General features: G+C 54.9%; 1 protein-coding gene across 1 annotated transcript in view; it reads right to left on the reverse strand.

Annotated features, from left to right (window-relative positions):
• SMAD7 (SMAD family member 7) overlaps positions 1-16,123 on the reverse strand; it is a 29,535-nt gene extending 13,412 nt beyond the window's left edge. The window contains exons 1-3 of the mRNA XM_081097938.1: positions 15,040-16,123; positions 13,684-13,737; positions 7,956-8,030 (exon numbers count right to left, since the gene is read on the reverse strand). Coding sequence (XP_080954064.1) covers positions 7,956-8,030; positions 13,684-13,737; positions 15,040-15,649 — 739 coding nt within the window. The 5' untranslated portion in view covers positions 15,650-16,123. The remainder of the gene's footprint in view (positions 1-7,955; positions 8,031-13,683; positions 13,738-15,039) is intronic.
• Between the last annotated feature and the right edge of the window lie 10,986 nt (positions 16,124-27,109).

Genomic DNA, 27,109 nt, shown 5'->3' on the forward strand with positions numbered 1-27,109 from the left:
GGGAGAAGCCCCCTCCCCCCCAGAACAGAGCACAGCCACAGGGCTTGGCTGTCCCAGGGACACGCTGCTGCCTATGTCCTCCCCACTCCCACTGGTGCCCTAGAAACAGTCTCAGGAGTTAAGGAACTGGAGGGGGGTAGAGGGCAGGGGCAATTCAGTGGCTTCAAAATAAAAGCAGCCCTGAGTTCCAACCTGCCGATGCCAGGCACCTCCATTTAGGGGAAGGAGACCCCAGGACGAAAAGGACGGAGGGCGTGAGGAAATGCCTACCCAACCCCACCAAAATAAAATACATACGATTTTTTTTTTTTTTTTTGCAAGTTAAAACAGAGCTAATGACACAGGGTGGGGCTCAGTGCGGAGGGCTGCACAGCCAAACCAAAACTCACTTCCAGCCAAGCGCCGCCTGGCCCCGCCGCCCGCCCGCCCGCCCGCCCGGGGAAGGAAGCTGCAAGTCCTGAAAGATTCCTTAGTGAACTGGGAGCGAAGGCTGCCGCGAACATTTCAACTGAAGGTGACCCTTCTGGTAAAATATTTTTTGAAATAATAAAAATAACAAAGTTCTCAAACCACCTCTTTCTTAAAGAAAGGGCCGCAAAGTTCTCGTGGGGGTTGGAAGGGAAGAAGGGGCTGAACCGGGCCGGCCACTACCTCTCACGGAACAACTTTTTTCTGGAGTTCTTCTCATAAAAGGCATGATGCAATTTCCTGTCTTGTCCCAATATTTCCTGTCCGCTTACAAGGTGAAAGTTATCGCCCTGTTTTAAACCCCCATCCTGAACTCTATAGAAAGTTCCTTTTTTTCCACCCAGGGCCCCGTCCCTGTCCCCAAACCTCCCCGTCTTAGAATATAAACACTAACATTTCCTACTCCCGGGAAGAGGAGGCTTAAGAAAAAACAGCCTCGCTCTCTCTTCGGCAGGTACTGGGTCTACCATCAGTTTCCCCAGGGACGAGGCCAGGGCCCGGGTCCCCGTGGGGAGAAGTGGAGGGGACGGGAGGCAGCCAAGCCCCCCAACGAGCCAGCGTGTTTGGTGGCGTGGCCACCACCAGGTGATGGTTGCTTTCCCGGTGTGCTAGCCACTAAATCCAGAGCTGTGCCTCAGCAGTTAATAATATCTTCCCGCTGAAAATAGCCCGGGGAGGAAGCCTCTCCGTGACAGTAGGCAGGCCGCCAGGCTCGGGCTCGCCATTCAGCACGAGCGAGAAGGACGGTAGGGCCAGTGGTGACCTCCCGGCGGCCGCGCTGTACAGTATCCTCCCGGCTCCGGCGGAGGGAGGGCTCCCGGCGCGCCTCCCGCCTCCGCCCTAGAACCTGGGCGAGGATGTCACGCGGACCAGGGGGACCGGGGCTCCGGCAGCAGGGCCACAGGAGGGGTCTGATCAGCCAGTGTGAGGTCGGGGGGACCCCCGGCTTTGGGAGACAGCCTCTGCCTCGAGCTGGTGGGGAGCCCGTGCAGGCACCTCCCATCCAGAAAGGTCAGGCTCAAAAAACACACCATAGGGCACTCTCCTTCAGGTAAACTGAGTCAGAGAGCTGGGCTCATCGACGCACACCCCAGCCCCAGGAGACCTCAGAGGGGCTTTGGAAACAAGTGTCTAGCACAGGGGTGGGCAAACTTTTTGACTCGAGGGCCACAATGGGTTCTTAAACTGGACCGGAGGGCCGGAACAAAAGCATGGATGGAGTGTTTGTGTGAACTAATATAAATGCAAAGTAAACATCATTACATAAAAGGGTACGGTCTTTTTTTTCAATAGTTTTATTCATTTCAAACGGGCCGGATCCGGCCCGCGGGCCGTAGTTTGCCCACGGCTGGTCTAGCAACAGTGGACCCCAGGCAGCCAACAGGTGTCTCCATTTTTATCCTCAGAGTCGCTGTTTTTTATTGATTATCTAAATATCTGCACGTGCTAAAAGCTGCCACAAGGCACTGCTTTTTAAAGTTGTGGCAAACTACCCGCAGCATGGAATTTACCACCAAGTGATATGGAGTGCGTTCTCAGAACTGCGCGACCAGCACCACTATCGGGTTCCAGGGCATTCTTATCACCCCAAAGGGAAAGCCTGTCCCATGGGCCACTTCTTCGTCAAAGACACAGCGTTAACACACCTCGTCAAGTTTCTGCAATCAAGCAAAAGCCTTATTTGGGGAGAGGCTCAAAAAGCTAGGTACTCATCTGCTTCACTACGGCAGCATATACAGCAGGCTCCCCTTATCTGAGGGGGATACGTTCCAAGACCCCCTAGTGCCGTGGTCGCCAAACCGCGGCTCGCAAGCCACATGCGGCTCTTTAGCCCCTTGAGTGTGGCTCTTCCAGAAAATACCACGTGCGGGCACGCGCGTACAGTGCGATTGAAACTTCGTGGCCCACGGGCAGAAGTCGGTATTTTGTGGAAGAGCCACGCTCAAGGGGCCAAAGAGCCGCATGTGGCTCGCGAGTCGCGGTTTGCCGACCACTGCCCTAGTGGATGCCTGAAACTGCGGAAAGTACCAAGCCCCATATATACTGTGTTTCTCCCTAGACAGACAGACCTGTGGTGGTTTAATTGATAAAGTAGGTACAGGAACAGGTTCACAATGACAACAACGAACTGTAACACAACTTGTGTGAGTGTGGCCTCTCTCGAACTGCCTTGTACTGTTCACCGTCCTTCTCGTGATGGTGGAAGTTGAGGACGGCCACCTTTCCGCTTGAAGGAAGCTCTGTAGGCTTCTGTGGCCCACTCCCACCACCGGCGTCACTGCTCTTACACTGCGGGGCCACCAGGCAGTAAAGTAAGGGGTGGATCTGATCACTGTGAGGCCACTAGGCAGTGTCTACCGTACGGAGACCCCGGGCAAAGGGCCGATTCACGGAGGAGGGGAGGGATGGGATGGGATGGGATGGGACTGGATGGGATGGGATGGAGAGAGATTTCATCACGCTCCTCAGAGGGGGCGCAATATAAACCTTAGGAATTGCTTTATTTCTGGGAAACTGAATCCGCAGAAAATGAAACGGTGCATAAGGGGAGGCCACTGTATAGAATCACAGAAAACCTGCTCCGCCACCGAAGAAACTCCCCGCGGGAACACAGAGCCTTCCACCCCTTACACCTGGGGTTCCCCAACTTGTCTTCAAAAACTACAGATGCCAGCACCCCACCAATAGACTGTCATTCAGGAGATTCCAGTCACTGAACCAAACCAGTCAGGGCCCACAGGTCTTCAAGAATAACCCAGCCCCAGCCAGGCTCTGCTAAGAAAAGGCCCGAGGGGGAGGGCGGGGCAGTGTGCTAGACCATAGCCAAAAGCTACACCAGCACCTAGCCCTCCCCTGACCCTCTCCCCCTTCGCCGTGGCCTGTTCTGCCTCAACAACAGGATGCATGAGGCAGCAGCCCATCTAGTCTGGCAGGCAGAGCAGCCCACATCTGCCCCAGACTTTAAATGCTGCCACCCTGCATTTAACCCCTGCCTGACCGTCAGCCTCATTCTTTCTGGGACAAAAGGGGTTTTAGCAGTGAGCCCTTCTCCAGAGGGCGGCAGCCCACAGCCCGAGCTGCTGTCCGGGACTGGTCTTCACGGCGTGGGTGTGCCCCAGGTGAGCGGGCCCTAGCCCTGAGTCACTATGCTGGCATTTAGCGAGATATGGACTGGGTCCCTAGAGATTAGACTGTCACTTCTCACCGTGGCCTGGGGAGTAGGGAAGGGTCACATGTGCTGGTCTATCTGACTCATCCCTCCAAGCCTAATGCTCTTGCTACTTGGATGAGTTCAATCCACCTCCCCACCCCCACCTGGCATCAGAGAGCTCAGTGCAACCACAGGCTGCTTGTTCCCAGGCAGGGGAAGGAGACCCCAAAAACCCAGCCACAGCCGCCGGGGTTCCCAGTTTGCCATCACCAACCCAAGCCAGACAATACATAATTGTTCACATGAGGCTGAATAGCTTTCCTTAAAAAATGGAGCAAGCTTTCCCAAGCCACTTGGACTGAGCCAAGACCCAATTTTCAGATCATACAGGTATTTCTGAAGACTCCTGAGACTACCATGGATGACAGCAGGGATCAAGGAGGGTTCCGGAAGGGGCTGCCATTGTAAGGACACTCCCATCACTCAGACCAGTGGTCGGCAAACCGCGGCTCGCGAGCCACATGCGGCTCTTTGGCCCCGTGGCACAGGCCACTAAGTTTCAATCGTACTGTGCATGCGCGCCCACACGTGGTATTTTGTGGAAGAGCCACACTCAAGGGGCCAGTTTGCCGACCACGGACTCAGACAAAACTCTACAAGGGCCTTAAGGACTAGCAAAGGAGTTGGCCTCCCTTGGGATGGTGGGACAGAGCCTCCCACCGCCCTCCTGGGAGCCCACAGTGCCATCTCTTTGGAAGTTTAAACACGTGCAAATGGTGGCTGGCCTCCACACCCTGCCCCCACCGGGGAGGTCTGCAGGGGTGAGGCCCAGCCAGCTCCAGGCACTGCAGTAGATCAAGGAGGAGGCCGGAGAACCGGTGAACAACCTACAACTAACTTCCAAGTGAGAGGGTGCTTCTTTCACCCTCCCCCAAACCAGGACAGCAGGCACGCTCAATACAAGCCCCTCCCTGCAACCACAGATGGGAGCTGCAGAGATGACAGCGTCTAGCACATGCGTTCCATCACCAGAGACACAGCGAGAGCTCTGGGAGCCAATCCCCTCCACTCCCAACAGCAAGCCGAACCTGGAAGCTCCTGTCAGGGTCGGACCGCCCCTCCCCAAGCGGGTCTTCCTAGGCCAGGACGCCTCCCAGCAGCAAGGGCCGCTTCTGGAGTCGTAGAGTCGGATGCCTTTCTAAAGGCACCGAACTCGGGCCACAATTCCGGACCGACCCACCCACCCACACTCACTCCCTTGCCCCCAAAGCGCACATGCTCAAGGCCATCGATCCCATGCGAGAGGGGCCCAGGCCCGTCCCAGACCCGCCTGCGGGCACCTGTCTGCTCGTGGGTCTGTGCACGCGACCCCCGCGACCCCCGGTCGGCAGCACAGCTTGCTGGTGCGCATGTACGCACCCCCCCCCGCCCCCCCGCCATGCGCGGAGCAATCCATCTGTCTCGGAGCGCTGGCTGTCAGAAATGAAAGTACGACCTCCTGGAACCGAGTCCCAGCCTTCTAAAAATGTGCCATTTTCCCAGCCCGGGGAAGCGTGCAGGGGTGGGGTCGGCTCGCCGCAGGCCCGAAGGCCAGGGCCTGTCCCCGGCCAGCCCCGCTGCGAGGCTGGAATTCCGACCCGCAGCCAGCAGGCCGGCTCCCAGGGCTCCGGCCGCCCACTCCCCTTCCTCTCCCCTTCCTCGCAGGAAAGGGAAGGGCCCGCCTTGGAATCACCCTGCATTTCGGGAGGGGCATGCCTTTGAGCACAGCCCCACCCCCACCGCCGAGGCCCCGCATTTTCACATTCGGCTGTTTTTCATTCCCTTCTTCCCGTGCCAAGAGCATCAAGCCCTGGCTCCCGCTGCCGACCTGCCGCCCACCCTAAACTGAGCCCCATTCATTAAGGCCGCTCTCGGCCGGGGCAGGACAGGAAGGAAAACAGCACACAGGGCCTGTGAAAGAGACACTCAGAGAGGTTATTTCAAGGCGGAGGAGGGGAAGGAGGGGGCAATCCTGGTGGGCGCTTTCACCGCTCGCACCTTGATGCCTACCTTCCCATCCCCAAAGCAGGCTCTCACCCTCCTGCCTCTGCTAACCCCTTCCCCTGCCCAGCAGCCGCCCCCTCCCCGGCTCTGCAGCCACCGCAGCCCCCAATGGCCTCATCCTCTGCAAGGCAGACACACCCCGCCCTGCCCCCCACGCCCCCATGGAAAGATCAACTTCTTGCAGAGGAGGAGGTTTGGGCCGTCTCCATTTACAAAACCCTCTGCCCTGGCCCCCGGCCAGTACAATCATCTTTTGGGGGGCATTCTCGATGCAAAGGGTGTAACCCTAGGTTTTCTCCATGCCCATCACCTCCCCTCCAGACACCCCCAAACCGCGGGCACCAACCCAAAACACAATTTCTTCAATTCCCCCCCGCGGCACATTATTAATAAACTGCTCCAACTCCGAACGGAAAGAAGAAAGAGCTCAAACTTTGAAGCCTTGGGAATTAGTAAATCAAGAGCTGAAATTCAAAACAAATGCTCTTTCATGTTAGGCCCCCCCCCCCTTTTTTTTCCTTCTTGCAGTTTTGTTAAACCACGGGATCCCTTCAGAGGCAAGCACGCCTTCCTAGCAGCTCCTCATTCATCTAACTGGTTGCAATTACGGGGGGGTGAGGGGGGGGCAGGATTAATAACTGTTTTGCGCGCGCGTGCACACACACACACACACACACACACACACACACACACACCCCGTTTCTTTCTAGAACTGGAAAAGCTTTTGGGACAAGAAGCCCACCCATCTCAGAAGGGGCTCCGTGGGGTGTCCTGTTTAGTGGGTCGCAATGCTCAGCTGTGGGGCGCAGAGGGAGGTGTCGTCACTTCCTCCAGCAGAGGAGACAGACAAGATGTTATCAATCAGACAAGCCTTCCCAAGGCCCCCTTTCAAAAGCTGCCACTTCCCCCGCTTACTTCATGTGGTTCAGAGGGGCCGGGTGCCTCCTGCAAGCTCAGGATTTAAAAACAAAACCGTCTAACAGCATCCTCAGTGTTATTGTGCCGAGACCCTTTCCTCTCCCTGGCCTTCTTTCTTTCGGGAACTCTCGGAGCCTTAGAAAGCAGAAAAGACACAGTTTCCGCGTTCCCGCGTGGCCTCCCCTCCTCGCAAGCTCCAGCTCACTCCCATCCTCCCTCCCCACTCTGGGGGTCCCACTCTGTCCAGCTCAGTCTTCATTAGGAGCTTTGAGTCAACAATCCCTTCTGTCTCAGATAACACTCCGAGTATATACTGCATAGAAATAAAAACAAACAAGGTCTCCCCGAAGACACTCTCCGCAAGCTCCATTCCTGGAGAGGCGCTGGGCGGGACTGTCCGGGATGACCTGGGCCTGAGCGACGCTCGACCAGTCGGGCACCTCACAGGAGAGGATGCACCACAGTCCCCCACAGACAGTCTTACAGCGTCCCTCTGAGCCGCCGTGGTCCTACACCAGTGCCCCAAACAAAGGCAAGAAAGGACAAATGCCCAGACTCTGCTGGAATGTTCCCCCAGGTTACTTTCCTCTTGCTGTAGCTAGTTTTTAGAAAATCCAGTGGTGGCATCCTGGGGCGGGAAAGACAGGTGGAAACAGGATGGCTTTGGAAAAGAACAGCAATGCCTCTCAGGTACATTGCTAGTGAGTTTCTCCGAGTTCATCACTACTCTCTTCTCCTCTCTCAGGGACAATGATGCTCGGGCGACCCAAGGCCCCTCATCCAATCCCATATCCCCCAGCTCTAAGGAAAACCCTCCCTCCTGGGAAGCAGCAGCCTGAGTGCCTGTGTCTGTGCCCAGGCCCTGACCTGGATGGGGAATCAGGACTTGGAGAAGCACCAAGGGCTTCTGCTCTGAACGCCCCTCCTACACTTGGGATCTGTCTTCGACAAGTTCCCGAAAAGCGGACCCCTTCCCCTTGGAGACGCCCAAAGCCCACATGACAAGAGCAAAAACAAGAGCTGGAACCTATGAACTAATGACAACAAGGTCGCCAAGTGGAAGCCCCCAGCCAGGGGTTGCTTAACAACAACCATAAAACACAGCACAACACCCGTCCCAGGTGGACCCCATTTCCTCATCCAGGGAGCGGCCCTGTGTCCTGGTGTGTCAGGGCTTCAGAATGATGAGCTGAAGGGCCCCAGCGACACCAAGATCACATCCAGTTTAACACACAGAAAAGTGAGAATCCCAGACCAGCTGGGGTGACAGAAGGCTGGCCACCCCCCCCGCACCCCCCCCCCCCCCCCCGTTCCTCCGTCTCCAGTAATTTCAAGGTCTTGGAACTTGCCAGGAAAATCCGAGAAGGTGTCTTACCTGAAAGCCCCCCAGGGGCCAGATAATTCGTTCCCCCTGTTTCAGCGGAGGAAGGCACAGCATCTGGACAGTCTGCTGCGGATTTGAAAAGGGGAGAGAAAGAAATTAATACACAAATAAATAAAAACACCAAGATTAATTTTTAAGCACATTCTAACCAGCATTAAAGAGAAACCACACATTCCAAACTGCTGACTCCCAGCCACGAGGCTGAGTATGAATGGGCCGCTCAGGGCTCGCTGCCCATCATAAGACAGACCACAGCACCTTGTCCCCCGTCTGGGCTCCTCCGAGGCCAGTTAATCATTAGTCAAGTCAGGCTCCATCGCAGACTGGCTGGAATTTCTCCCCCATCGAGGAAACCAGGTAGCTGCCAAGGTCAAAAGGGGCCCAGGTTCTGACTCTCAACCCTGGCGGCGGTCTCCCTTGCTATGGATCCCAGGGCCTCCTTGCCTGGACCCAGGGGTCTCTCTGCCACCCCCATGGTCCAATGTCTTCTCACCCTCATCTTTTTCAAGACAAACTTCCCAGTTCTTAGGACTTTCTCGAGACGGGGGTTGGCTACAGGGGCTTCTTTCTCCTTTTTAACTGAGGTGCAACAAACACAGGAGAGAATCTACCTCTCAGGTATAACTCCATGACCTGTACTCATGCCTACACCTGTGTAGAGCCACCACCAGATCAAGAGCAAGAACATTCCCAGCAAGACTCCCAGCCGGAGGGGAAATGCTCTCTACCTGCTTCCAGGTCTAGTCCACACTCCCCATCTCTGGAAACCTTCCCAGGCAACCCCGGACCTGCAAGGCTCTCTGCCCTCGCTTGCTGGCACCCAGCACATGAGTTCCTTTCAGATCCTGTCTGTGCTCACTATACTGTGGAAACCTTAGGTACTAGCCCCAGTGACCTGAGAGCCAATGAGAATAATGACAAACCGAGCTGAGAATTCGACAGACAGACTTGCCAAGTTCCCGCCAAGCAATTAAAACAAAACAAAAAATAATGCCCACAAATCAGAACTAATCAGTCCCAGGAAACAAAACTACACCAGACCCCGTCTTACTCAAGTCCAGCGAGAAAGGCTGGCTCAGAGAAGGGGCTTCCGGCTGGGCAGCAAACACCACACCAGGGTGGACGTTGCAGATGCCGGTCCCCAGGCCGGGCCACTAGCAGGAGGTACCTGGATGAGCTTTACAGTTTCCCACGGAAACCACCTGGTCAATAGGAAACCAAGCAAAAGAACAGTCCGGAGGCCAGTAGCCCACGGGAGCCTTTCACTAGCCCCGCAGCTGTTTCCATGACCTGATAAAGGGAGGTAGGGGGCCTACAGGTAACGCCCAGGCACCTCTGGGTTTCTGCTGCCTACCCCCCTCGGCTCTCTCTCATCCCTCTCCAGCATCCTGTGGCATTCTCTCAGGCTGGAAAAACAACTTTTCAAGGATTCTCTTAACCCGGAGAGGGCGAAACGAGGAGTGGTGGGAGGCAGGGAAGGGAGAGCCTGTGTCTGATCTCATTGTATCAGTGTAAAGTACAATTCCTAACAGGAATATACAGTTTTACAGGATACACTTAATCAAATGGAAAACAATGGGGGAGGGCAGGAAATGGAGTTGCTTGTTGCATGGTGTGTCCCCTGCACTTTCTAAGCTACTTGGATGGTCTCTGCATGTTCTACAGATTGGCTGCTACCTACCCCCAAATGGAAGACACTCCCACATCAACCACGATGACTTATCCAGGGCGCTCCGCTCTGCTCTGCTCCCCCCACCCAGTCCTGGCTGGCTGAATCCCAGGGCAAGGTGTGTTTCAAAGGAAGGGCCCGGCCTCTCAGAGCAGAGCTGGGACCACATTCAGGGTGTCGGCCTGTCTCAGATCAAAGGTAAGCCAGCTCCGCACTGGCAACCACAAGCGTTTTTATGAAATGGTGCTCTGCCCTTCTGCAGAGTCTTTGATCTCAGGAGGGATTTACAAACATTAATTAGGCCTCTCTACCACCCCTGTGAAGTAGCAAAGTATACCTGTTCGACTGGCACCCAGGTAAACTGAGGCGTCATTGACTAGCCCAAGGGACCACCCGGTGCGCTGGGCCATGCCCAAGGGTTCAGCACCTGTCCCAAACGCTCCCTCCCCAGGCCACCAGAGCCCTCGCTCCCTGCCCTGCAGCAGGCAGGCCAAGAGGCTTCCGCATCCAGACTGGCCCCAAGCTACGGCCAAGGCTTGTAAAGTAAGGTCAAGGCAGCCACACCTCCATCGCTTGCTCAGCCAGAGAACAGCTGCAAAGCCAGGGGCTCCGCTTCGGCTGGTGATGCCCACTCCCCAGAGCCCAGGCTGGCACACACTCCTAAAGCCTAAACACGGCCAAGCACCCAGCAAGTGTGGGGCCTGTGGGAGCTCACTCCCTCTCCGAGCAGCGAGAGTCCTAGAACAGCGGTCGCCAACCTCTCGGACCTCACGGACCACTGGGTCCGCGGACCACCGGTTGGAAACCACTGTCCTAGGAGATGCAAGCCTGGGGATCAGTGGAGGAGTACAAGGTGTCCAGAGCCAGGATAGTCTTGTCAACTTAGTTCCGAGCTTCCTAAACGCTGTCCAGGACAGAGGACCCACGGCCGCCACCACCACCACCAAACACGGAGCGGCCCAGCTCTGCCCCAATCCATAACCCTGGTCACAGAAGGACAACCTACTGCATTGGAAGTATCCCAGTTTTTAGGCAGGCACATCATCAGGCCTGCAGAATGAATGAATGAATGAAGCAAAAACTGAGCAAATGAATGGTAACTCTTTGACCATCTGGATTTATAAAGAGGCCTGGAAAAGGTCAGAGTAGGCCGAGTTAGCAGGTAAAGGCAGGTTAGGGCCCTAACTTCCCAACTGGACTTGGAGGCTCCATCTGCCAATGGACACTAGCTCCCTGGGCCTAACCCCCAGCAACAGCCCCCGTCCCCAGCCATGCTTCAAACCATGGGGCACAAGAGCCACCCCCCCCCCCATGAAGTGAGATCTCACTGCAAACACCATGCCCTGACCCTTGGCGCAATGAGGGAAGGAGGGGGTCTTCGTCACTTCTGATTGCCCCAGGACACACAGCCACCCTGCCCCTAGGTTACTCTCACGCTCCGTCCCAGAAAATGCTGCTGGCTGGGACCGCCTGGCACCCAGGTCCACAAACGTCAGGCCCTCACCGAGGGGGCAGTGAACCACAGCAAAACGGAGCGAGCCCCGGGTCCCTCTGACAGCTGCAGGTTAGGATCCAGCCCCCTTCCCCCTGCCGCTTCTCAAGTTGGAGGACTTCACAGAAAGGACTCCCTGAGTTGCGCAACGGGTTAAGATTTTAACAGTTGTCCATTGTAAAAGCCTTAGGACTGGTTCTCACCTAGTAACCCAAGACCAAAAATTCCACCCAGAGCTTAGAAACTTAAGAATGTAAGTGGCAGCCCAGCCGGCGTGGCTCAGTGACCCTATGAACCAGGAGGTCAGGGTTCGATTCCCGGTCAGGGCACATGCCCGGGTTGCAGGTCCAGTGTGGAGTGTGCAGGAGGCAGCGGGTCAATGATTCTCTCTCATCACTGATGTTTCTCTCTCCCTTCCTCTCTGAAATCTATTTTAAAACTTTTAGTAATAAAGAATGCACGTAAGTGGCAGATCTAAATTCCCCAGCCAAATATTCTTCTCCCACGTATAAGGTGAGGAGAAAAACCTGGGCAGCCCCCTCCTCTGTGTATCTGACCTCATCACCCCTGGCCCGAGTAGCCAGCAAAACCAGCCCCAGCCTCTTCCAAGTGTCAGGACAGTTCCTTCCCCGGGGCTTCCCCTGTTACCACCCTCCATGTCCTCAAACACCACCACCGTTTCTTCATTTCTTTTGTTGTTGTTGTTGTTTTATTTTACACAAAGCATTTTGGGTGAGTAACCAGCTGTTTCAGTTTCCGATTGGCAGGTTAATCACTTCCTATTGGCTGATCTGCAGAACTTTTCTCCCCCTTGGAAATGGCACACTCCTGTCTTTGTGGCTTCTCTGTTTACACACATTTTGCTACCTAATGTCAACACTTGCTAATGAATAAATATATCACTCCACTCACTGAAATGTCCTGGCCTGGCAGGATGGCCGCTTAAATCGGGTGAACAGGCTTATTCCGGTATCTCTGCAGGAAACCCAAGAGAATATAATATAACCCTCTTCTTCTATGGGTATAGGTTTCTGGGGACATTTTACCCTTAGTTGCCTTTACTCCAGGGGGGTGGTCAAGGTGACTGGTCTGTCTCTCTTTTGGGGAACTCTTCCAAATTTGAAGACTATGGAAGGAAAAAACAAAAACAGGACAGAGGTGGCCTTTGGAGAGCTAACCTCAGGAAAGAATTCTTGGGTCTTGAAGCCAAAAAACCCTGTCAAAGTTATTCTTTGAGAAAACCGGGCTTGATAATTTCCGTGAACATTTGCTGCAAATACAGAGAGCTGGTTATCTCCTCATTAATGACCATTTATCTGGTGTTTTGTAAATCGAAAGCAAAATATCACATGCTTTGCAGGCCACTTATTAGACAGGCACCAGGCAAGCAGCAACGCCTGCCCGACTTGAGGGAGCGGCGCGGAGTCCCGGGAGGGCTGTGGGCTTCGGTTACACCGTTCATTAAAGTATTTAATTTATGACAACGCCCCAGCAAAACTTTTAATTAGTGGGGGGAAAGCCCAGCAGGCAAAACTCAGGAGGCGAAGGACTTGTAGAATTCCAAGAGCGAAATGAGGCCCAACCCTTCACTTTTCTCAGAACCTTGGCAAAAAATAACACTCTATTTTCCAGGCATCCAGTACACGGAGCACAGAGTTTCAAAGCTACAATCACTACTTTTCAGCTGAGGAACCTCCCTCTGTAAGAAGGGGCTCCTGGACACAGGGCCACCCCCTGGTCACCCCCACGGCCCTGCCTTCCCTGCCTTGCTGACCCTCCCCCGCTCCCCCCCAGCCCTCCACTCCCCCGGGCACTGCCAGCTCCATAGGGTGAGCCCTGCACTGCCAGCCAGGAGTTGAATGCAGACAATCACAACAGGGCTGGTGCCAGTCTCCAATGAGCTTTTGGCCTGGCCCCATGCCACCCGGTGACAAAGCAACAGGCAGGCAGAGCTATGCCAGAAACTTTTATAGCCCCGACCTAGAATTCTGAGAAAATCCGGGAGGAGTGCTGACTTGCCGGGGAGGGGAGGGAGGAGAGGAAGCCCATGAGGGTGGTTTTGTCTTGGTTTCTTACATCTTCTAAACCTTTTACTCCCAACCAGAGTCTTCTCTGCACCTTTTTAAACTGCCTTCCCTTCCACCGAATTATCCATTCTTCCCCCTGACTCCACTGGCGCTCACAAAGCCTCCAAATGTTCCCATCAACCTGTCCTCTTTGGCTCCCAAGACACTTCTGCGTGGATCCAATTCCACGTGTTAATAAACCTGAGCCAATTTGATCCCGGTGCAAATACGTGGAAAAAAGAACAAATTGTAAAGCACATCTAAGAAACCCTTTAAAAATTTATACACACACACACACACACATATACATACATATAATCTCCAGCCACAACAAAAACAGAAAAATCCAAACTTCCAGCACAGGAATCCTATAACCACCTCCAGGCAAACCCAGCGCCTCCCCAGGCCGCTGCCAGGACATAAAGACCCGCGTTCTAGAGGCTCTGTGTCTCACTCCAGAGACGAAGGATATTTTTAAAATCATCCACTCACCAGTTGGTTTGAGAAAATCCATCGGGTATCTGGAATAGGGAGGAGGAGGAGACTCTGGAATTAAGAAAGTAAGAGAAAATAAAGGCCGAGCCATGAGAACCAGAGATAAAAACTTACGATAACAGAGGCATTCTTTCAGCCCAACTGTTTGTCTTAGCTGTGGGGGCTGGAGGCAGGGCCGCGAGGCGGCGATCGCCTTGATATTTAGCTGTCAGATAAACAAAGAGGCCGCCTGGCGCCAGCCGCGGGCTCCGCTCCTCCGCGTCTGCGGACGCCACCGCGGCGCTCCGCCGGCCCCGGCTGGAAACCACCCGGCCCGCCGCGGCTCTGCGGGCCGCGCACTTCGGTTCCCAGGGCGGGGGGCGATGGAGCCCCCCCTTCCTAGTCCCCGAACTTCAGACCCCGCTCCCAGCGCCCGACACCCCCGCCCCGGACCGCCCCCGCCGCTCCGGGAGGCACCCGCGGGGGAGCACTCGGCTCCCCTTCCCAGCCCACCCCAGAGACACCCCAAGTGCGCTGGTGAACTTAGGAGGCTCTGTTGGCACCGGGGCGCACCCTTCCCCCCGCTGCACCTAGACCCAGAAAAAAGGGAAGCAGTGGAGGAGGCCGCGCGGACAGAGAGGTGGCGGCTGGGGTCTCGATCCAGACCCAGCGCAGAGAGGGGCAGCTCCCGAGGGGGCCGGCAGACCACCCCCTCCAGTGAACGCTGTGCTTTCTGGGGCGGGAAGGAAGGGAAGCAGGGAGCAACCAACTTCTGACTCCTGGTTCTCTGTGACCCTGGGCTGGCAGCGTGGAGGGTAGAGTTGTGAGGGTCCGGCCTCCCATCCTAACCCTCTTTGCCCCCAGATCCCTAAAGCGGCGCGGCCAGGGGAGTATCCCGGCCCCCGCGCCCGAGTGACTCTCCGTATTGACTAAAGGAGCAGAGACTTCCCAGCCTTTACAGCTCGCTTCTCCCAGCCTTCCTTGGCGGGCTTGGACCGAATCCAACTCGGCCACACACCTCAACGCCTTTCCGGGTGCGGGGGAGGCGTGACCCCTACTTCTCTCTGCACCCCTTAGCTGATCCGGAAGTGAGGACGCCTAATTTCTAACCGCGTGTCTGCAGAGTGTGCACGAGCAGCGTCACAGCCGCCACCGGGACAGCACAGGAGAAGCATCTGTAAGGGAACCCCCGGGAACGCCCTCCAGTTTCCCGGTCCCTTCTTCACTCGTCCCCAAGTCTCCCACCAGGAAGGGCTGGACACTCCCCTCCGGAGCGGTGGCTCCACACACACACACACACACACACAGCCCAGGGGGCTTTCCTCCATCACTGCAGCGCCGGGGGGAGGGGGTGGGCGCCGAACAACTTCTTACCTAGTTCGCAGAGTCGACTAAGGTGATGGGGGTTGCAGCACACCAGCTCGGGGTTGATCTTCCCGTAAGATTCACAGCAACACAGCCTCTTGACTTCCGAGGAATGCCTGAGATCCGGCCACCTGAACACTTTGCACAGCAGGAGGGGGAGCGAATAGGACGAGGGCGACTGGGCGGGCTGCGAGCCGGCGGGCGCCCCCAGGCCCAGCCTGCAGTCCAGGCGGCCGGGCAGCAAGAGGCACGCGGTGCGCGTACCGCCGCGGGACTCCACGGCCTGGAGCAGCAGCTCCAGCTGCCGTTCCTTCAGTTTCTTGAGCACCGAGTGGGTGAGTGCCTTCAGATCCGCCTCGGCGCACCCGGCCGCACCGGTGCCCGCGGCTGGGGGGTGGGGATGGTGACCTTTGGCACCTCGGGCCGCCTTGCCCAGGCAGCAGCCAGCCCTGCCTGCGCCGCTGCCACCGGCCCCATGTGCCCGTCCGTCCGTCGCCCCTTCTCCCCGCAGCTCGCCTCCTCCTCCACCTCCCCCCGCGCCCTCCTCCTCGTCCTCGCCGCCGGGCGCACGGCTCCTCCAGAGACGCCGGACGAGCGCAGATCGTTTGGTCCTGAACATGCGGGGCGAGGAGGCAAGGAGAAAAGTCGTTTGCCGGCTAAGGAGCGAACATGACCTCCGCACACCATGAAGAAGTCGGGCGCCGAGTTGTGGCAGCAGGCGCAGGCGACAACAGCAGCAGCAGGGGCCCGGGCAGGAGCGGCGACGGCCCGAGGGGCGCTCCGTGGCATGCGCCAGTCTCCCGGAGGCCGGGGCGCGCGCGGGGGCCCGGAGGCGCCCGCCGGGGCTCGGGGGCCTGCGCTCCGGCTGCCCCACCCCGCGCGGCCCGCGCCGAGCGCGGCTCTCGGGCCCCGGCGCACCCCGGAGGAACGCAGCCGCCGCTTCCCTGGGGTCGGCGAAGCCTGCCGGGGTCGGCGCCTCCCCAAAAAGAGGCCCCCCCGCAGCGGCTCCCGACTGTCGGGCTCGCCAGCCTCGGCTTCCTACATGGAAGATCCGCGGGGGCAAAAAACGGAAGGCGTTCGGCTGAGCTGCTGGAGGGAGGTAAAAGCCTCTTTCCCCCTTGCTAAGCAACTTAATTTGGGGGTGGGGAGAAGCAGGCAATTTTTAAAAAAGCAGGCACGCGATTTATTTTTTTCCTCTATATCCTTAGTAACCGGATCTCCTCAAATTCCGTGCACACGAAGACTCGGAGGAGGGGGCCGAGCGGACTTCACCCCGCATGAGATGTCTGGCGAAATAAAGGCTCAAAATCTAATAACCAAATATGCAAAGCCCCGAATGAAAACCACCACCACCTCCTCGCACACTGGAGATCTGGGGCCGTCAGACTTGAGCTGGGGTTAAAAAAAAAAAAAAAAGAAAGAAAGAAAAAAAAGAAAATGTTTACAAAGTAGAACAAGACGTTTGAAGGGTGGAAAAAAATGTATCCACGAGTTACAGCTCCCCTTTTTCCTTGCAGATCCCCGCTGGTCTTCCTCTCCGTTTCTTCTGCCAAAAGAAAAAAAAATCGTATATCTTTTTAATCCACAGAAAGCTTTGGCGAGGCTTCTCCAATCCTCTGCATCTGGGCGTTTTAGGGGAGTCTCTGGTCTTTCCTCCTTCGCTCCCAGGAGCTCTGGTCCTCGGCGGGGACTTCCTCGGGGCTGGCGGGGGCGCAGAGGCAAAAGATGCTGCGGCGGCGGCGGCGGCGCCCGGCGGGGCTGACAGCGCGGGGGAGGGCGGCGGGGCGGCGGCAGCGGGCCCCTGGCGGGTCGCGCGCTCTCGCCCTCCTGGGCGCAAGCTGCTGGCTAGTGCGGGGGCCGCCGGCGCCCCCTCCCCTGGCCGCTGCTGGCCGCCAAGCTCTCGGTATGGGCTGCTCGCCTCGACCCGGCTGCGGCGGCAGGAGGCCCCGGTGTCCTCACGCCGCCTCCTCCTCTGAGAGTCTCCTCGTCGCGCCGGGAGCCTCCTTGTCCCCCGTCCGCCCTCTCCTGGCGCTCGGGTCCTTCTGCCGCCTCCGGGGGCTCGCCGCGCCGCGCTCAGGGGCTCTGGGGCCGGGCTCTCGGCAGCTCGGCGCCGGCGGGCTGGCTCTGTCTGGAGCAGCTCTCTCGGCGCGGCGAGCGGACCGAGCAAGGCGCCCGGCTGGCTCGGCTGGCGCGGCTCGGGGACAGGATCCTCCGCGCGCCGTGCGAGCGAGTGAGTGTGCCCCAGGCTCGTCGCCTCCCGCAAGGCCTCCCGCCCCCGCCCCCTTCCCTCCTCCTTCCTCCCCCTTCCCGCCCCCGCCCCCAGCCGCCGCCGCCTCCCTCCCCCCCCACCCCCCGCGGGCCCTCTGCTCTGCTGGTTCCACTGCGCAGTGGCGCGCCCGGCTCCGGCCTCGTCACGTGGCCGTCTAGACACCCTGTCGCTTTAAAAAAAAAAAAAGCGATTGTGTTTCGCAAACAACAGATCGGGTTTCTAAAAGCTATTTCTTCCCCCCGCCCCCCCCCCGCCACCGCCACCCCCTCCGGGGTTTGCAGAGAGGGGAACCTTGGTGGGGGGTGCGAATAAAGGTGGGGAGCAAAGAAGCTCCCAGAGTCGACTGAGATCTGGCCCGATCAGAGGAGAAATGGGAAGCCCCGAGGGCACCCAGCGGGCTTCGCAGACGAGTTTTGGAGCAGAACGAGCCGGTCGGTGGCCCGATGGAGACCCAGCCCGGGGAGCTTCGCCGTGGCTGTCCCGCGCGCTCGCCCTAGCGCTTCATTCATTCGTTTTGTTTTAAAGGCCCTGGCGGCAGATCCCTTGGCCGCGCGGGAGGGAAGGGGGAGGAGAGCGCTGTCTCGGTTTAAAAGACATTTACACTGGACTGGACCGAGGCCCTGGGAGGTGTGCGCTGGAGGGAACAGCCGGGCCGCCGAGGGCGGGGAGGCGGCGCGAATGTGACCTCAGCGGCGGGCGCGCGCTCCTCCCGCCCTCTCCCGCTCCGAGCTCGGGTTTCTAGGACTGCCTGGAGAAGTGTGTCTTGTGCGCAGCTCTGGAATGCATTTGGCTGGTTGACGAGCTGCGAGGGGCAGCATCCAGGCGAGAGAAGGGGAGCGGGAGGGGCTCGCACGCCGCCGCCGCCAGGTTTCCTCTGGAGCCCGGAAGACCTCAGTCACCCCGCCTCCCGGCGCGGGAAGGTTACCTTTGGAGCAGACCTGCCCAGGACATGCATATGCATGCGGGGCTGTTTCTGCGCCCTCTTTGGCCCGGTGGCTTTCAAGGTGCTTAGGGTCAGAGAGTTTATCCCCTGACTCCAGATCTGGAGGAAGCGTAGACCCGCTGACAGATGACTGCATGGAAACGGGTAAAACATTGCTAGGGCAGAGGACCAGAAGCGTTTAGTTTGTGAAAGCAGATGGTACTGAGAAACGTACTGATTGAAATATATAGGCATCGGTATTAACGAGGCCGCTAGTTGGCATGGTGATCTAACCTCACATCTTATTTCATGAAATACGATTTTTTTCCATGTCATTTAGAATTGTGAGATCAGGAGGACAATGAAACTGATTGGGGAGTTGAAGGGATCTTTAGAAAAGGTGAGATGTACTATTTCCATTTTTCCAGCTAAATTACACATTCATAAAAGGAAAAAGCACAAATGACTCTTTGCGTTATAGCTCAGCCCCACTCTCCTCCAGCAATTTACAGATGTCTGGCATGCAATAGATGCTCAATAAATACATAGGAATCAACATAGTGGATAGGACTTAAAGGGCCATTTGGACCCCACCCCAAACCCACCTAAAGCACCCTTGGAGATATAAATATGAGAGAAAATCGGGAACACTGATTACAGAATCATCTCCAAGCAAGGGGGTCCCGACTACCCAGAGATGACAAGTGCAGAAACATTGTAGCATGGGAAAGAAGCTGGCATTCTACACTGAGTGGCCAGATTACTATGACCACCCCATCACTACAATGAAGTGAATTAGTTATGCAAATAATAAAAATAATAATGATAAAACCTTGAGTATTTGCTTAGGAAGTTTTCAATATTCAGTTTTGCAAGTGTCAGTGAAGTACTGATGGGGTGGTCATAATAATCTGGCCATTCAGTGTATACATTACTTTGTAAGGCCACATAGGCTGCACTTGTATAAGTTCATAATTTTGTAATAAAAATGTTGCTTATTGAAAAGACACTGTGTGTGTGTGTGTGTGTGTGTGTGTGTTTAACTTTCTAAAGAAGCAACCTGCCAAGGTAGCAGCCTGGAAAGCCCAGGAGAAAAACAGAAAAATGGGTGAGGGAAAGGTTTAGATGTGGGTGATCCCATCAGCATAGGCCAGGAAAGACAGAAGAGGCATACATGAGATTTTCGAGGTGTCTGAGAAATGTATAACCTTAGAAAAGCTGCGAAAAAAATACCAGATTGGAAGTCAGAAAACCTGATTCCTGGCTAGGGCCCTGCCACTCACTGGTTAAATAACTTGCACTGGTGGTAATCCTCATATCAGGAGAGCAGTTGGCAGGGTTTTAGAAGCTTCCTGGGCAAGGTTCCTGCTCGGGGTCCCATTCCTCTCTCTGCTCGGGCCTCCCTAGAAGATCTTCACTCTTCAAGAGAGGCAAGGCAAGGCTCTCGAAGTGACAGAAAGGACTTAAACTGAAAAGCAAATGTCATCACTCAAAGTAAGCTTCGGATTGTGGAGAATCTGAACGTTTGGAAATCTGGCCAATGGTGCTAACACTCTGTAAGGAGAGGCCAGGCACACACAGGGCAGGGAGGGGTAGTGGGTGTTTCAGGAGTTGAATCTGACGTCACAGCTTGTCTGGGTGGAACATGCATACACTTGCAGAGATATGTTCCCATATAGTGTAATTGTGGGTGTTTTAATTCAGGCGTCACCCCTCTCTTGCCCTCTCCACGCGGCTTTCCTCCTCCATTTTACTGCCCTAAGTAGATGATGGGTGGGATGCTGGGCAAGTAGCTACAATGCTGGTGCTGCTTTATTGGCGCCCTGGCATTCCCTGAATCGGTTAACATCCTGAGGCTTCCTGAGAGCGGGCCCCACCCAGTCACATTCTTATTCCTTTCCTTTCCAAGAAAGAAGCTGGGGCGCAGAGAACTCCTGACTGGCTGGGGTGCCTAGAAAGGGAGTTCCTTTCCTTTCCATGGGCCTAAATGAGACCGACAAGCACCCTGTTTCAAACTATTCTGATCGTTTAAAAGGAAGAAAGAAAAAAAAAAAGTTTAGAAGTTCACCAAACTATTGTGAATGAGTTTGATTCTAATCATTTGCTGGCAGGGAATATGGAATAAAATATCTCATGTGCAGTTGTTTATTTCCTGTTGTGGCTTCTATTTTCATCTTTTAGTCACTTTGGTGATAGATATCAAACTGAAATCATGGTGCAGCCACAAGTCACGGAGACCAAAATAACTTGCAGCCGAGTTATGACAACCCAGGATGGAGTCAGCTCAAGACCTGGCTACTTAATCACCGGCCCCTGGCACCCGGATGGCTGCGGGGGCTGCCACTTGACTGACCGCTGGTGAAGCATCCAGAGGAGGGAGGAAGCCGGAGGGAAGTTTCTCCCAGGCCCCTGGTCCCCAGCACTCAGGGCCCCAGAGTGCACGGGAAGTGGCGGACACACCGGTGAACTGTCCACAATGGCCAGGGGAGATTGCCTTGAGAAAGAGGAAGGCAGAAAATAAGAATCCATAGAACTCTGCACACCTACAAGCAACCCTGAGCAAAAGCAAACAGACAGCCCTAGCTGGTTTGGCTCAGTGGCTAGAGCGTTGGCCTGTGGACTGAAGGTTCCCAGGTTCGATTCCGGCCAAGGGCACATGCCTGGGTTGCAGGCTCGATCCCCAGTAGAGGATCTGCTGGAGGCAGCCGATCAATGATCCTCATCATTGATGTTTCTCTCTCTCTCCCCCTCTTCCTTTCTCTCTGAAATCAATAAAGAAGTATTTAAAAAAAAAAAAAAGCAAACAGACAGTCCTGTCCAGGGAAGACAGGATTCTTCCTTGCAGTGTTTTTCTCCTTTCCAGGGGTTCCTGGAAAAGAAGGGTGGAAGGAGGCCCGAAGTGCAAGTGGGTGTATGTTGGTGGAGCCAGGGACAGGGGTGAGGGCGGGGGTGAAGCAGAGATGAGGCAGGGATAAGGATTTCTCCTTGCAGAAGCCAAAAGAGAAAAACAATCGGAGAGGCCAAAAAAGTATTGGAAAATGCTGACATTTCTTGCACAACTGAAAAATGCGTGAGTGAGCCCCAAACCATCCTGAACTGGCAGCCACACACATGGAAGCGATGGTTCAGGAAAGGGAGCGGGCGGGAGTGAGGCCCATGTGACCATCAGTACTTCTTGGCTTATCTTAGAAGAACAGGAACCTAAGTGAATGAAAACGCAGGTAATTCACAACCCAACAGAGATGCTCTCAGCCCTGACTCATCAGGTATTCTTGTATTCCAGACAAGCTGTCAGCTGAACCGCAACACTTGCCAGGTGGCTGTCCAGAGCGCTCAGCCAGGTACTGGGAGCTGAGGGAGGGGCAGGCGGAAATGCATGTTGCTTATGGAGAACACATGAGAAACCTCCCAAAAAAGTAAAAGTCCAGGACAAGAGAGACATTCAAATATGTGGTCACATGAGATGCGGTTTCTTCCCGGGAAGGATACTGATTGACTAAAGAACAGAGCTGGGAGGGAAACTTCACTGTGGATGGTTTTTGTACCTTTTGAATTTTGCACCATGAGAACCTGTTACTTATTCAAAAAATATACAGATTTAAAAATTATCTTTTAAATCCCTGCCTGCTTTTCTCATTTCCTGAAATTTGCTCTTCTTCTTTTTTTTCAATCCTCACCTGAGGACATGCTTAGAGAGAGGAAGGGAGACTGAAAGAGAGAGAAACATCGATGTGAGAAACATTGATGTGAGAGAGAAACATCGATTGGTTGCTTTCCGAATACGGGATCAAATCTACAGCCCAGGCATGTGCCCTGACCAGGAACTGAAATTGAATCAGCCACCTCTTGGTGCATGGGCTGATGACACGACACTCCAAGCCGGAGCCATGCCAGGCAGGCTTGAATTTTGCTCTCCTGATGCCCTTGTAGAAAGGGGCGGGTTGGCGAGGTCCCCCGTGGAAGTGAGGCTGCAGACAGCTTCTCTCTGTGGGGCAGTGACTACAGGAAGGCGGTGACAGCGGAGGCCAGTGTGTCATCCCAGACGGCAAGGGTGGAGGCTGCCTCGTCATGACCCTGGCAGGAGTCAGCGAGGAAACATGCCCGTCTTGATCAAAAGTCATTCTAGAGTCCAATCAGGTGCAAGTCCTGACCCGGGACGGACAGCCTCGTAAATACTGATGTCGGGGTCACACAGACACAGGAAGGAGCCTGCCTGCTCTCAGAGAGCGAGAGCTTGGCTTTCTGGAATGGAAATGGGTTCCCATGATTCTCAATCCTTGTAGGCAGCACCGATTCAAGCCAGCGCCAGACCCGTGTGGCTCAGTGGTTGAGCGTCAACCTATGAACCAGGAGGTCACGGTTCAATTCCCGGTCAGGGCATATGCCCGGCTTGTGGGCTTGATCCCCAGTGTGGTGTGTGCAGGAGGCAACCGATCGTGATTCTCATCATCGATGTTGATGTTTTTCTCTTTCTCTCTCCCTCTCCCTCTCTGAAATCAATATATATAAATTGATTTTTATTTTTATTAAAGAAAAGAAGTGGTGCCAGGTTCCAGGTGAGACCCTGGGGGATGTTAAACAGCCTCTGCACTCAGGCAGGACCAGAACCATGACAACAACCCGATGTCATCTGCGCTACCCTGGCAGCGAGAACGGGGGGGCACTGCCTGGGGAACAGAAAATCAAGGCATTTTTTTTTTCTGTCTGGAAAGGGTCTCAAAAAGTGTCACAAAGGAAGAAATATTTGGGACTAGATTAGCTGAGTCGACTAGCCAGGGAAACAGAAAAGAAAGGGGAAAAAAATTGTAGTTTTCTGTCAACTTCATGCTCTCTTCCAAACAAACCCAAGCCCTGCTTGTCACTTACATCTATAAGGACCCACAACTGCTCCTTAGCCGCAGGAAGGCCCTCAGAATGGAGTCTTCTTTGTAGAAAATTATTGCAGCAACAACCTAAGCTCATGCACAGTCACAGGGACCCTTCTCCTCAAACAACGGGGAGCGTCTCTGTGACCTCCACTCCCCAAGTCCACAGCCAGGCCTCACAGTGCCAAACAGTCGGGAAGCGGCGCTGGTTTTAACACAAGTGGCAGGGGCGTGCCTTCTGCGGGGACCTGGCCTGCGATGGGGCACTTAGATAATGCTCTTGGCGCCAACGAGGAAAAATGATCATTCGCCCGGTTTGGATGCTACCCACGGGCACTAAAAGAATGGATTTGAAAGACAGCAAAGCAAGGAAGTACACGTTGAGCCGAATCAGAGGCCCCTGGCCAGGTAGCTCAGCAAGTTCGAATGGCGTCCCCATACGCCAAGCTTGCGGATTCAGTCCCCGGTCAGGGCACATACAAGGAATAACCAATGAATGCATAAATCAGTGGGACAACGAATTACCGTTTCTCTCTCTGTCTCCCCTCCTCTTTCTCTAAAGTCAGTACATATCTCAGAGGCCCCCGGTGAGCCCTGGTGCCATCTCCCTGTCCATGTTGCAGGTGGCTCTCCTTCGTCTCACCACCTCACACAGATCCCAAGCCCCTGGTCATAGGGGACTGCCGAGGTAGCCTGTGCTGCTTTCTGACTTCGTATACGTTTATCTTCCCCCTTCTCCGCCGGAAGTCATTAAAGGATGCCGTTGGCGCTCACCTCTGCCAGTAAGCGCAGGTTAGGATCTGAGTGGAACACATCTGGTAAAGGTGAGCTGGACAGGCTGCAGGAGTGACGAGTCAGAGGTGACCACACACCCCGCCCCTGGCACGTTCTGGGACCCACCAAAGCCCTCCCCCCCCCCCCCCCCAGTGATGGTCAAAGCACTCCTACTGGTGAGGACCCAGGGGGGCCGGGGAAGAAACCCTCAGCCCAGTTTTAGGCTTAAATATACTTTACTGCTCCTTGGAGCTGTGAGGCCTTAGGAAAGCCCGTTTCCGTAGTCGGGCTGCCTTCCTCAGGCAACAAACACTGAATTAACAACGTTTTAGGTGTGCCAGACCCGGAGGGAGGCTCGGAAAACAAAGCCCTCACCAGGGGTGCTGGGCCGCGGGACTTCGGCCGCACAAGCACTATGTAAACTAAGTGGAATACAGATGCTAATTCCCCCGATTCTCATGGATGCAGAGGTCGGAGCCTCCAGCAAGATCATTTTGACAACCCCCCCAGCCTAGGAAATGACTTTTTAGAGGCGTGAAGTGTCCAGGTGATAGGGTAATGAAGAAGGAAGCCACTTTTTCTAGTGTCTGGGGCTTGGTGTGGATTTTGCTAGGACCAGCATCCGAGAAGCAAGACCAGCATCAGAGCTTAAAAACAAACAAACAAGCCTGGGAAATCTTTTTCTTAGGCCGAGATAGGGATGAGTGAGAACACAATTAAAAAAAGAAAACTCTTTCCAGTTCTTTTCTGGCATTTCGATGAGTCATCAGTATTTTCCTATGTCCTAGAAATGCCTTTGTTGGTCATTATGACCAGCGAGGAGGAGGTGGGACGGGGCAGGAGGGGCCGGGTGGTAGGACGCTGCTCGGCCGTCGGTCTCCATCACCGTCACCCCATGAAAATTCGTGGGGAAGTGGGTGGACTGTGATGGGAATTAGCATCGCTTGTCTGGCAGACCAACCGGAGCAGATAAGGAAAACTGCTGGAAGGGATTGTGTAAAGGCTGCATCGCCCAGAGGTGCCTGGTTTCCTGTCCAAACCCCAGACCCCGTCGCCCAGGGTCAAGTTTGCATCATGTAGTACGTTCTTTCTTCCCAATGCTAAGATAGTTGGTATTTTTCGTTTTCTTTTGATATTTTGTTGATTTTTTTTTTTTGCATAGATAATACATGCTTAGTGGCTCACAATTCAAAGAGTACAAAGAGGCATAAAGAGAAAACTAAAGCTTCCTTCTACCTCTCTCTCTCTCTCTCTCTCTCTCTCTCTCTCTCTCTCTCTCTCTATATATATATATATATATATATATATATATATATATATACATATACATATAGATTGTATATTATTGATTTCAGAGAGGAAGGGGAAGAGAGAGAGAGAGAGAGAGAAACATCAACGATGAGAATCATTGATCAGCTGCCTCCTGCACGCCCCCTACTGGGGATCGAGTCCGAAACCGGGCATGTGCCCTTGACCGGAATCAAACCTGGGACCCTTCAGTCTGCAAACCAACACTCTATCCACTGAACCACACCAGCTAGGGTGCCCCCTGCTCTTTTAGGGGGCGGCCAGCCTGGCAGCCAGAGATATGGAAAAGGAAGCAAGTTGAAAGTCTCGCCTCTGCTTTGAACTCTAGTCCCACATATCCACATGCGCACTTGACACATCTCAAAGGCACCAGAGGCTCATTACGTCCCAAACAGGGCATCTTCCTCCCAGAATGGGCTTCTCTAGAGCGCCGCGACCAGAAAGCCCCCCCTCGTCCCCCGGGGGGGAGTTGGAAATGGGGCATCAGCCAGCAGCAGCCCCCTTCATACACAAACAGCCTCCACCTCCTGTCACTTTACCTCCAGCTGCCTCTCGGCCCATCCACTCTCCTCCAGGCCCGCCCACCTCCTGCGCCTCGGCCACCAGCCTGTCACCCAGCGCGCCCCTCACTTCTGCCCTTGCCTCACTCAGACCCACCTGCTCAGATCCTCTGCTGAGGTTGGCTCAGTGCTGGTCTGACCGCACCAGCACCCCACACTCTTCCAACTGCCCCTAGAACAAAGCCAGGCCCTGGCCGGGTAGCTCAGTGGGTTAGAGTGCCAAGGTTGCAGGTTTGATCCCCAATAGAGCACATACAAGAATCAACCCATGAATGCATAAATAAGTGGAACAACAAATCTCTCTCTCTCTTCATCTCTAAAATCAATAAATACAAATTTTAAAAATAAAAAAGAACAAAGACAAATTCCCTCCCTAGACCTACAGAGCCGTGAGTAGCCTGGAGCTTCCTCCTCCCCTTGCTGTGCCCTCAGTATCTTCCCCGCACCCTGGGGCCTGTACACAGGCTGTCTCTCAGCCTGAAATGCATCCCTCTCCTTTCCTAAGGCTCCTCCAGGCTCCCAATCTTTATTTTTTGTTGTTAATCCTCACCTGAGGATATTTTTCCATTGGTTTTTAGGGAGAGTGGAAGAGAGGAAAGGACTGAGAGAAACAAACACATCGATGGGTTGCCTCCTGCATGCTCCTCCCTCCCCACCGCCCCTACACACACACACACACACACACACACACACACACACACACACACTAGGGGAGGAGTCTGCAACCAAAGTGCTTGCCCTTGACCTGAATGGAACCCGGAACCCTTTGGTCTGCAGGCCGATGCTCTATCCACTGAGCAAACCAGCTAGGGCCAGGCTCCCAATCTTTGAGATTGGGTCGCCCTGCCCCGACTATTGTGTACCCTCAGAGCCCCAGGCATCTTCCTTTTGTAGTATTTAAATCTTTAAATTGTACATTTAATTGCAATTTCTGTGACCTCCGAGGGCAGGGAGTAAGTATAACAGTCCATGGAGCACTGTGACGGGGCAGAGCGAGCACACAGCCGACATCCGCTGAATGTGTGACCAAGAACGAAGGAGCACACCCTCTATTCTGAGATGAGGTCCTTCTGAGCTCAGGAATGAATGGGCCCTGCCTTTATGAGATGGGGGTGGTAACAGATGGTGTTTCTTTCCAGACTTATTCGGCAAAACTAAATGCTGGCAATTGAACTGAGGGTCCCTCAATTCAAAACCCTAAAGATGACAAGCTACTGCTGACACCTCAAGCATATACTCTCAGACTGAGAAAGACCATGAAGGATTCTAAATACCTTACTGAGGAATAAGGCGCCCCAAAGTCGAGGGGACTTAGTTAAAACTCTTCAATTACTTCCGACACAGTGTCCGCCCCTTCCATCCCTTTTCCGCCTGAGGTTCT

This window comes from Myotis nattereri (assembly GCF_964212035.1).
Source record: "Myotis nattereri genome assembly, chromosome: 8".
In the NCBI taxonomy this organism is placed as follows: Eukaryota; Metazoa; Chordata; class Mammalia; order Chiroptera; family Vespertilionidae; genus Myotis; species Myotis nattereri.